Source organism: Lucilia cuprina, chromosome 5, assembly GCF_022045245.1.
Source record: "Lucilia cuprina isolate Lc7/37 chromosome 5, ASM2204524v1, whole genome shotgun sequence".
Lineage (NCBI taxonomy): Eukaryota > Metazoa > Arthropoda > Insecta > Diptera > Calliphoridae > Lucilia > Lucilia cuprina.
The window spans coordinates 10163597-10175550 of record NC_060953.1 but is presented as its reverse complement, the minus strand read 5'-3'; the positions used below and the strand labels follow the sequence as shown (position 1 = coordinate 10175550).

The 11954-nt window shown below is 29.6% G+C and overlaps 4 protein-coding genes and 1 pseudogene across 4 annotated transcripts; 3 read left to right on the top strand and 2 right to left on the bottom strand.

Moving 5' to 3' along the window:
• The first annotated feature begins 1025 nt into the window (after positions 1-1025).
• On the top strand, positions 1026-1557 carry LOC124420007 (annotated as a pseudogene).
• Positions 1558-2811: 1254 nt separating this feature from the next.
• On the bottom strand, positions 2812-3850 carry LOC111688296. Its single transcript, XM_046952876.1, has 2 exons — positions 3429-3850; positions 2812-3365 (listed from the first exon to the last, which is right to left on the bottom strand). Exons 1-2 carry the CDS (start codon positions 3814-3816, stop codon positions 2986-2988), a joined length of 768 nt encoding a protein of 255 aa, XP_046808832.1. The 5' UTR covers positions 3817-3850; the 3' UTR covers positions 2812-2985.
• Positions 3851-5925: 2075 nt separating this feature from the next.
• LOC111688297 lies at positions 5926-6971 on the top strand. The gene is made up of 2 exons (XM_023450784.2): positions 5926-6334; positions 6397-6971. Exons 1-2 carry the CDS (start codon positions 5986-5988, stop codon positions 6876-6878), a joined length of 831 nt encoding a protein of 276 aa, XP_023306552.2. The 5' UTR covers positions 5926-5985; the 3' UTR covers positions 6879-6971.
• Positions 6972-8390: 1419 nt separating this feature from the next.
• Positions 8391-9206, bottom strand: LOC111686235. The gene is made up of 3 exons (XM_023448583.2): positions 9185-9206; positions 8704-9033; positions 8391-8632 (listed from the first exon to the last, which is right to left on the bottom strand). Exons 1-3 carry the CDS (start codon positions 9204-9206, stop codon positions 8391-8393), a joined length of 594 nt encoding a protein of 197 aa, XP_023304351.2.
• Positions 9207-10492: 1286 nt separating this feature from the next.
• Positions 10493-11359, top strand: LOC111686234. The gene is made up of 2 exons (XM_023448582.2): positions 10493-10910; positions 10970-11359. The coding sequence occupies exons 1-2, from the start codon at positions 10565-10567 to the stop codon at positions 11206-11208; spliced, it is 585 nt and encodes a 194-aa protein (XP_023304350.2). The 5' UTR covers positions 10493-10564; the 3' UTR covers positions 11209-11359.
• The last annotated feature ends 595 nt before the right edge of the window (positions 11360-11954 follow it).

Genomic DNA, 11954 nt, shown 5'->3' with positions numbered 1-11954 from the left:
ACAGAACTAGAACAGAACTAGAACTGAACTAGAACTGAACTAGAACTGAACTAGAACTGAACTAGAACTGAACTAGAACTGAACTAGAACTGTACTAGAACTGAACTAAAACAGAACTAGAACTAAAAAAGAACAGAACTAGCAGTGAACTGGAACTAAACTAAAACTGAACTAGAACTCAACAAGGACAAAACAAGCACAATAAATGTACTAAACTGAGCTAGGGCTCAACTAAAACTCAAGTAAAATTGATCTAAAACCAAACTAGAACTACAGCAGAACTGAACTATATTATTTTTAAACAGTTTCCGAACAAAGAGCCGCCTGGAGTGGGTTAATGTTGTTGTCATTGTATTAATTTTAATGGTATTAAGTAATGTGGCCGACTTTTGGGAGCAATTATAAAAACACTACAAATATTATGGAGCTTTAGTAAAGTGTTGTTAAAAGCTTTTCATCAAGCTTAAATGTGTTTAACAGTGTTTATTTCAGAACTGAACTAGAACTGTAAAGTTATTCGAATATACATACTGATTAATAAATAAACAAATTTTAACAAATAAATATAAAAAAAATTAAAAAGGTTATAAAACTGATGAATATTTTAATGCAATTAATTAGGTCTAAAAAAAAATTTGTTTGATGTAAGTTTCACTACAAGTTACAAATGTTATTAATGCAGAAGTTAAGGAAGAGATATAAGCTGCATTAATATATATTATAACTAGCATTTTTTTTTTGTTAGCCAAATGTTTAGATCATTAACCTTAATAGTGAACTTAATTAGAATGTTAACAATTAAATACAATAATACATATTGAATTTAATTTAAGTAATATAACTTAAAATTGAGTTGTTATGAATAAAGTTTTATTAATTTAAAATTTAACAAAAACAAAAATATTTTAAAATCTAATTTTATATAAAAACCCTAAATAATTTAAGAAAATCATAACAGTTCTTTAGTTTAAGTCAAATTAAACAAAACCAACACCCAAAAACACCTCCAACACAAACAAAACAAAATGTCATTTTTAGCTGTTGTAACCCTCCTGGCCACTTGTGCTTTTGCAGCTCCTCATTCTTATTACGATAAAGGAGAAGGCTCAAGTTATGCTATTGTTACGAAACATGTAGCTGATCATCTTGACGACTGGCATAACCAGGAATTGGTTCCTTTACCTAGTATTGAACAAAAACCTTATAAGATTGTGGCTTTTGATCATTATGATCAAGGTAATTGGCATCAACAGGTTTATGATGACAAACATGCCAATTATCAATTTGATTAGTCAAGGAGTTGAAGATAGGAGGTATTAAAAATCAATGGGAACATCGTGATGGTGTTCATGTTAAGGGTAAGTTTGTCATACAAACTGACAACAAAAACAAAATTATATGAAAATTTCTTTTTAATTTTCCTCCTTAGGCAGCTACTCTTTAAAGGAGGCCGATGGTACTACACGCATTGTTGAATATTCTGCTGATGATCATAATGGTTTCAATGCTGTGGTCAAGAAAATTGGTCATGTTGAACATCCAGTAGTCTATGTTTAACCAGTTCATTATCACCCTGATTGGGAAGGCAGTTATAGTCGTAAGGATCAAGATCATTATGGTTATGATCATAATGGTGTTGCTACCAGTTATGCTAAGGTTAAACAATATTAAGGTGCTAGTGTTTGGAATTATGCATTTGATGTGATTTATTAGTATTCTATTTGGAAGATTTAAACTTAAATGATTTGTGATAAACTTACAAAAAATTTAATAAATATTTTTGCAACGAACACTTGTTAATAGGGTTTTATTTTTTAAATAGTCACCATAGACAATAGCAGCCACCTGACTTCTATTAATTCACTTCCAGTTCAGTTCTAGTTCAGATCTAGTTCAAATCTAGTTCAGTTCTAGTTCAGTTCTAGTTCAGTTCTAGTTCAGTTCTAGTTCAGTTCTAGTTCAGTTCTAGTTCAGTTCTAGTTCAGTTCTAGTTCAGTTCTAGTTCAGTTCTAGTTCAGTTCTAGTTCAGTTCTAGTTCAGTTCTAGTTCAGTTCTAGTTCAGTTCTAGTTCAGTTCTAGTTCAGTTCTAGTTCAGTTCTAGTTCAGTTCTAGTTCAGTTCTAGTTCAGTTCTAGTTTATTTCAGTTCTAAAACTTTATTAAGTGTTTTTATACTCCAAATTTTTCACTTTATAGCATCTTTTTTGTTAAATATATTTATCTCGTGTATTAATACTCTGAAAGCTTGAAATCTTTTCATTCGTTGTGCCAACTTTCAAATAAATCACCCGAGTAGTTTAAAAGTTATATTAAATCAAAATATTTGTCCTCAACTATTCATTAATATCATCGACTACTATGCACTTTTCATTGTATACGTATAAGTAAACAAACGCAAGCACAGTGACACATATGCACACAAACACTTACACGTATATAGAGTGTGAGTAGTTTGTTCTTATTTACTTAGCTTACATGCTTAGTATGAGAAGTGCATAGTAGTAACTGCTGTTAAAGAAACTTAAAAGGTAATTGGTTATATTAATATAACTTCTGAAAAACTTAACCGATTTATTTGAAATTTGGCACATTTATAGAAAAGACTTAAGGCTTTTATAATATTGTTTGAAAAAGTACAGAAATTGCTTGAGAAGGACACTAAAGAGACGCAAAGTTAAACTAAAAGAATAGGTTTTATGGATTTAATGAATTTAATATTTAAGAAGAAATTTTTATAAAAATCGTTTGGCATGCATTAAAACTTTATTATAATAGACTTACAATTAGGTTATTTATTAAATAAGTTTGTGAAGAGCATTCATTATTTGGAGATTATATAAAACCAATTAATCACATCAATAATCGTAATTATTAAGCTTAAACGATTAATGTTGCTTCAAAATGGCATAAATAGCTGCAGGTTTATGATCATTAGTATAAGAATGATCGTAGTCACTAGTAGAATCAATACTATGATCACGATTAAGTTAATAACTAAATTGATGTTTAGGATTATAACTGTGATCTTTTGTGTGATCATAAGCATAGTTATAAGTGTTATGATATGCATGATCATAGCTATGTAAACGACTATAATCATAAGTATGTTCATTATCATGATCTTGAGCTTTTTTATAAATATAATTATGACGTGGGATATTATCAACATAATCAACATTTTGATTTAAATTATTATAGTCTTCATGTTGATAATTTGCTTTTAAAACAACATTTAAAGGTTTTGTTTCACCTTTAGTAGGTTCAACTTGTCCAATTTTTCTAACAACTGCCCGAAAACCATTAACAGCATCAGCTGTATACTCAACAATACGTATAGTGCCATCGGCTTCTTTTAAGGAATAGCCACCTAGGAGAGAGAAGTTTCAATTTGTTTAGTGTTTTTAGGACTTTTGCTACAAAAAAAACTCACCTTTTACCTGATCACCTTCCCGACGTTCCCATTGATTTTTAATATCTCCTGTCAACAAATCCTTGACACCATATTCATACTCATATTTGGCTTGGTTATCATTATAATGTTTATATTCCCCACTATGATCATGATGATTAACGTTATATGGTCCATGGGTGGCCAAATTGGTTTTGTACCAATCTTCATAATCATTGTAATCTTGGCTACGACTAAGCTTTTCCTTAGCTTCCCATTCTCCTTGTGATTTAGCAATATTTCCATGATGGGTTACTATAGCAAAACTGGTGGCTTGTCCTTTATCCTGCTGCTGCTTATGATGATAGCTAGTAGAGGCCCAAGCTAAACTACATATAGTCAAAAATTTAGCAACTGCGAGGAATCTCATTTTGTTAGAAGAATTTTGCAAATTTTCTTTGAACGTCTATGGATTATCCGAAGTCGTTAGGTTATTCTGTTCTGATCTTACAATTTTGTGTAATTAAGCTGAAATGTTGATAGTATTTATAATTAAATAGAATTCAAATTTTTTTAATTAATTTAAACATTCTAAATAAAATATCATAAAAATTGTAATAAAATTTGACGCAATTGCAGTATTTACTACGGCCTGTTACTCCAATTTATTAATTTGGTTAAAAAACACTAGATTTGACTAATTGTCTTTGACACACCCTAAAGAATGCAATTGTAATCCATATCCAGTGGTGTTAACTATTTGCTTTCAAAACAAGTGTGAATCACTTTGCCTGCCAGTTGTTTTACCAACTAAAGAGTTTTTAAGGAGATAAACAATTTAATTAACATTATTATAAACAATTAAATGTTTTAATTAATTAAACAGTAATTTAAATGCTTAAAAACGAAGCGAAAAATAAATTACAAATAAGTGATCATTTTACTGATCATATCACTGATTATATTAATAATCATTTTATTGATCATATTAATGATCATTCTACAGTTTATATTAATGATTATTATACTGATAACTTTAGTCATCTTTTTACCGATCTTCATTCTTGTAATCATACTAATATCATTCTACTGATATTACTAGTGATCATTTTATTGATCTTTTTATTGATTATATTAACGATTCTGCTTATCATAATATCGAATATGCCACTGATCACCCTAATATTCATTAATGATTATTCTATTGATCTTTGTACTGATCATACTTATGATTAACGATGATTCTAATGTTAATGCTAATCATATTAGTGATCATAGATATGATAATAGTAATGATCATAAACAAGATCGTTGTAATTATCATTTTAATAATCAAGATAAGATCGTTCTAATGATCATAATGACACTTTTAATGATCATAGATAAGATCATTCTAATGATCATAGATAAGATCATTCTAATGATCATGAATAAGATCATTCTAATGATCATAGACAAGATCATTCTAATGATCAAAGATAAGATCATTCTAATGATCATGAATAATATCATTCTAATGATCATAGACAAGATCATTCTAATGATCATAGATAAGATCATTCTAATGATCATGAATAACATCATTCTAATGATCGTAGATAAGATCATTCTAATGTTCATAGATAAGATCATTCTAATGATCATAGATAAGATCATACTAATGATCATAGATAATATCTTTCTAAAGATCAAAGATAAGATCATTCTAATGATCACAGATATGCCATTCTAATGATAATATCATTCTAATGTTCAAAGATAAGATCATTCCATTGATCATAGATTAGATCATTCTAATGATCTTAGATAAGATCGTTCTAAAGATCATAGATAAGATCATTCTAATGATCAAAGATAAGATTATTCTAATGATCATAGGTAATATATATGATCATTCTAATGATCATAGATAAGATCATTCTAATGATCATAGATAAGATCATACTAATGATCATAGATAATATCTGATCAGTTTAATGTTCATAAATATGACTATTCTAATGATAATAGATATGCTCATTTTAATGATCAAAGATAGATTCAATAAACATACTTATGATCACTCTGGTATGTAATGATCCTTTAGTGATGATCATATTAATGATCTTAGCTAGTGATCATACAAATAATCATAATGTTATTAATAATCATTCTGTCGATCAATTTTGATTAGTATTATGGCTATGATCATACTAATCGCGGCTATGATCATATCGTTTCACAGTTACTGATCCCTTTATGATCATTCTTATCAAAACAATGATCATACTACTAACTTTTATTCATTATTATAGTTTTGATCTTACTCATGTCAACAAATATGGTCATTTGTATATTCTTTTGGTATGAATCATACTGATCTAATTAATAAAAATACAATCCAAAACAATTAAATTTTATTACATTTTTATAACAATTAATATAGAATGTTTAACTAAATTAAAACTTTGTTACGAAAATTAGTAACGAAATTTTAAAGTATAAATACGAACAACAAAAAAGCAAAACTAAAGAAATTTAAAAATCGAAACAAGACAAACCAAACGTTCCTTTAAATAATACAAGTCTTTTCAGAAAAACTTTAAAAACTTTACACAAAATGAAGTTCATAACAATTGCTTCCATATTAGCAATATGTGGTTTAACTTTGGCCACCACAACCTATCACCAACCACAGGATAACGCACAAGCCACAAGTTATGCTTTTATCACAACACAACATGGGGATATGGGCAAACAACATGGTAAAGAATACCATGGTTATGAAGATTTGGCAAAAAATGAATGGTCCACTCACGCTATAAAACATAATCATTATGATCAAAGTGGGAAATATAAACATTATAGTGATATCGAAGCCAAATATGAGTTTGAATATGGTGTCAAGGATTTGACGACAGGAGATATTAAAAATCAATGGGAACGCCGGGAAGGTGATCAGGTTAAAGGTGAGTTTTTTTGTAATAAAAGTCCTAAAAACAATAAACAAATTAAAAATCCTCTCCCCTAGGTGGCTATTCCTTAAAAGAAGCTGATGGCACTATACGTATTGTTGAGTATACAGCTGATGCTGTTAATGGTTTTCGGGCAGTTGTTGGAAAAATTGGACAAGCTGAACATCCTAAAGGCGAAACTAAACCTTTAAATGTTGTTTTAAAAGCAGACTATCAACATGTTGACTATGATAATTTAAATCAAAATGTTAATCATGTTGATAATATCCCACGTCATTATTATATTTATAAAAAAGCTCAAGATCATGATAATGAACATACTTATGATTATAGTCGTTTACATAGCTATGATCATGCAAATCATAACACTTATAATTATGCTTATGATCACACTAAAGATCACAGTTATAATCCTAAACATCAATATAGTTATAAACTTAATCGAGATCATAGTATTGATTCTACTAGTGACTACGATCATTCTTATACTAATGATCATAAACCAGCAGCTATTTATGCCATTTTGAAACAACATTAAACATTAAAGTTTAATAATTACGATTATTGATGTGATTAATTGGTTTTATAGAATCTCCAAATAATGAATGCTCTTCACAAACATATTTAATAAATAACCTAATTATAAGTATATTATAATAAAGTTTTACTGCATAACAAAAAAATATTACAACATTTTTTTCTTAAATATCGAATTTATTAAATCTATTCTTTTAGTTTAAATTTCCGTCTCTTTAGTGCCCTTCCCCAGCAATTTCTGTACTTTGTCAAACAATCTTTTAAAAACATAAAGTCTTTTCTATAGATGTATAAAATTTCAATACAATCGGTTTAGTAGTTCAGAAGTTATATTAAAAAAATAACCAAATTGCCTTTATATACGTGTAAGTGTTTGTGTGTATATGTGCCAAATTGTTCCTTCTACTGCTTACTTACATTAAAACAATGAGAAGTGCATAGTAGTCGATATTACTTATGAATGGTTGAGGACAAATAGTTTGATTTAATATAACTTTTAAACTACTACAGCGATTTATTTGAAAGTTGGCATAACGAAAGAAAAGATTTCATGCTTTCAGAGTATTAATCCACGAGAATATATTTATCTCGTGGATTAACAGAAAAGATGCTATAGAGTGAAAAATTTGGACTATAAAAATACAAAATAAAGCTTGAGTTCTGAACTAGAACTGAGTTAGAACTGAACTAGAACTGAACTAGAGCTTAACTAGAACTGAACTAAAACTGAACTAAAACTGAACTAGAACTGAACTAGAACTGAATTAGAACTGAGCCAGAACTGAACTAGAACTGAATTTGAACTAAACTAGAACTGAACTATAACTCAACTTGATCTAAACTAGAACTGAACTAGAAATGAACTGGAACAGAACTAGAACTGAACTAGAACTGAACTAGAACTGAACTAGAACTGAACTAGAACTGAACTAGAACAGAACTAGAACTGAACTAGAACTGAACTAGAACTGAACTAGAACTGAACTAGAACTGAACTAGAACTGAACTATAACTCAACTAAATCTAAACTAGAACTGAACTAGAACTGAACTAGAACTGAACTAGAACTGAACTAGAACTGAACTAGAACTGAACTAGAACTCAACTAGAACTGAACCAGAACTGAACTAGAACTGAACTAGAACTGAACTAGAACTGAACTAAACTAGAACTGAACTATAACTCAACTAGATCTAAACTAGAACTGAACTGAACTGAACTAGAACTGAACTAGAACTGAACTAGAACTGAACTAGAACTGAACTAAAACTGAACTAGTATTGAACTAGAACTGAACAATAACTGCACTAGATCTGAACTTGAACTGAACTAAACTAGAACTAATCTAGGATTGAGCTGGAACTAATCTAATAATCAAGAAAAATATTAAAAAACTTTTGTTTTAAAATTATTATTCAATATTTTAAAAGTTTCGTAAAAATCAGTTTAATTTAAATCTTTATCAAAACTAGTAATAAATCACATCAAATGCATAATTGCAAAAACCAGCACCTCAATATTGTTTAACCTTAGCGTAACTGGTAGCAACACCATTATGATCATAACCATAATGATCTTCGTCCTTATGACCATAACTGCCTTCCCAATCAGAATGATAATGAACTGGTTTGACATAGACTACTGGATATTCAGCATGACCAATTTTCTTGACCACAGCATTGAAACCATTATGATCATCAGCAGAATATTCAACAATGCGTGTAGTACCATCGGCCTCCTTTAAAGAGTAGCTGCCTAAGGAGGAAAATTAAAAAGAAATTTTCATATAATTTTGATTTTGTTGTAAGTTTGTATGACAAACTTACCCTTAACATGATCACCATCACGATGTTCCCATTGATTTTTAATATCTCCTGTCTTCAAATCCTTGACACCATAATCAAATTGATATTTGTCATGTTTGTCATTATACTGCTGTTGATGCCAATCACCTTGATCATAATGATCAAAAGCTACAATTTTATAAGGTTTATGTTCAATACTATGTAAGGGAACCAATTCCTGGTTATGCCAGTCGTCAAGAGGTTCAGCTATATGTTTTGTAACAATAGCATAACTTGAGCCTTCTCCTTTATCGTGATAAGAATGAGGAGCTGCAACAGCTAATGAACAAGTGTTTTTTTTTTTTTTTTTGTCTGTTTAATTTGACTTAAACTAAAGAACTGTTGTGATTTTGTTTAACTATTTGGGGTTTTTATATTAAATTAAATTTTACAATAATTTTGTTTTTGGTAAATTTTAAATTAATAAAAATTTTTATAACAACTTAATTTGAAGTTTTATTACTTGAATTAAATTCAATTCGCATTGTATGCAATTGTGTTTAATTGTTAACATTCTAATTTAGTTCACTATTAAGGCTAATGATCTAAATATTTGGTTAATAAACCAAACTAAGTATGTGTCATATGTCATATTTAAAATATAATTAATTTAACTTGAAAAATTTTTTTAGAGACTTAAAATTTTGATTTCTAGATTGCTTATAAATCAGGAACAAATATCCTTTGTGGGAGTTTACATAGCCATCTTCCAGTCTTAATATAATTTTAACATTAGCTTTTAATCTAGTTCTTTTCTAGTTCTGTTCTAGTTCAGTTCTAGTTCTGTTCTAGTTCTGTTCTAGTTCTGTTCAAGTTCTGTTCTGGTTCTGTTGTAGTTCTGTTCTAGTTCTGTTCTAGTTCTGTTTTAGTTCTGCTTTAGTTCAGTTCTAGTTCTGTTCTAGTTCTGCTTTAGTTCTGTTCTAGTTCTGTTCTTGTTCTGTTCTTGTTCTGTTCTAGTTCTGTTCTAAATCTGTTCTAGTTCTGTTCTAGTTCTGTTCTAGTTCTGTTCTAGTTCTGTTCTAGTTCTGTTCTAGTTCTGTTCTAGTTCTGTTCTAGTTCTGTTCTAGTTCTGTTCTAGTTCTGTTCTAGTTCTGTTCTAGTTCTGTTCTAGTTCTGTTCTAGTTCTGTTCTAGTTCTGTTCTAGTTCTGTTCTAGTTCTGTTCTAGTTTTGTTCTAGTTCTTTTCGAGTTTTGTGTTAGTTCTGTTCTATTTCTGTTTTATTTTTATTCTAGTTGCTCTAGGATCTTTGTTTGGGACTAAAAGATCCTGCATTAGCAACAAATGTCGACCAAGTTTTAATAATTTAAACAATTCAAAATATTTAAGGTATTTCTCTAATAATAATCAACAAAACGATGGCTAATTTTTCAAATGTAATAAAACTCAATATATTTCATAGCCATTTTTACAATTAACTTAAAAACCACAGAATATCACAAAAACAAAAACTGTATTCATTCGTTTCAAAATTGAATTATTTTCACACTTCTAAACCATAGATGATTGCATGTGAATTCTTGCTTTGTTATGGCTATGACGCAGTCAATCCATTAGCCAGGTTAAGTGTGATAACCTTATTAATGAAATGGATTGGAATGGTTAAAAACAGCACAATTCTATTATTATAAAATGCACCAAAAAAATTATTTCAGTTTTTTTATAAAAAAAAATTAAAAATAAAGAATGTTAATTAATTTTTGCTGTAAACAAATAAAATTATTAATAATAATTTTGCTATAAATAGCCTTAATAATTAAGTAAAACTATAACAGTTCTTTGTAGAAAAACAAACGTTAATTAACTAGTTAACAGTCAAATTTAGTCAAGCGCGAAAAAAATAAAAATGAAATTTTTAGCTGTTGGTACATTCTTAGTCCTTTGTGGTTTGGCTAAAGCAGCTCCTTCCTATCTACATCATCACGATAAAGGACATGCCACCAGTTATGCTGTCATTACGAAACATGAAATAGAACCACATCATGGATGGCATGCCAATGAATGGGCTCCCCATGGTATTGAACATAAGAGTTATGATATTGTAGGTGCTGATCATTATGATCATGGAGATTGGCATCATCATGATTATAATGACAAACATGCCAAATATGAGTTTGATTATGGTGTCAAGGATTTGAAAACAGGAGATATTAAAAATCAATGGGAACAGCGTGATGGTGATCATGTTAAGGGTGAGTTTTTGATGGAAACTCATAACAAAAAACAAAATCTTCTTCAATCTCATTTTTAGGCAGATACTCCTTAAAAGAATCCGATGGTACTACACGCATTGTTGAATACACTGCCGATGGTCATAATGGTTTCAATGCTGTGGTTAAGAAAATTGGTCATGCCCATCATCCTGAGGTTTATGCTAAACCTATTCTTCATCATGGTGGTTGGGAAGGTGATTACGGTCATTCTCTCGCTTACGATCATGGTCATGGCCATGGTCATGCCACTAGCTATGCTAAAGTTTGGCAACATTAAGTGGCGTTTTACGTTTTAGTCCAAAAAAAAATCTGAAAAAAACTTTGTGATTTTAATGATAAGACACTTTTGATGAAACCTCTAAAAATTTTGTAAATAAATTTTATATTTTAAGCAGCATGAATAAAAACGAAAAGTTTAAATAAAAAAATATACTGTTTTAAATTAACACTATTTACTAAGAACACGGCGGGAGTATGAATAATTAACGGATTTTCATAAGCTGCAGTTGTAGACCTATCTAAAGTTCTACTTAGAATGTACTGTAAGTTATATTTTGGATCATTATATAGCCTAATGGCCTTCACTTTGGAACTTTATTTTCATAGTATACCAATCGGCTTATTTTCGTTTTATGAGTCGATTTAGCTATGTCTGTCCGTATGGCCGGCTGGCTGTCCATGTAAACCTTTTGCGCAAGGTATAGGTCGAAATTTTCTAGATAATTGGATGAAATTTGGCAATTTCGCTTTTTTAGACCCAATGATAAAGCCTATTGAAAATGGTTAAAATCGGTCCATTTTTTCACCTAGCCCCCATAGAACATATGGTCGGTCACGCCCGACTATACTTTCATACTTATTTTAGATATACATTTGGCCTAATTATACTTCCTTTTTAACCCTAGTTCTGTTCCAGTTCTAGTTCTGTTGTAGTTCTGTTGTAGTTCTGTTGTAGTTCTGTTGTAGTTCTGTTCTAGTTCTGTTCTAGTTCTGTTCTAGTTCTGTTCTAGTTCTGTTCTAGTT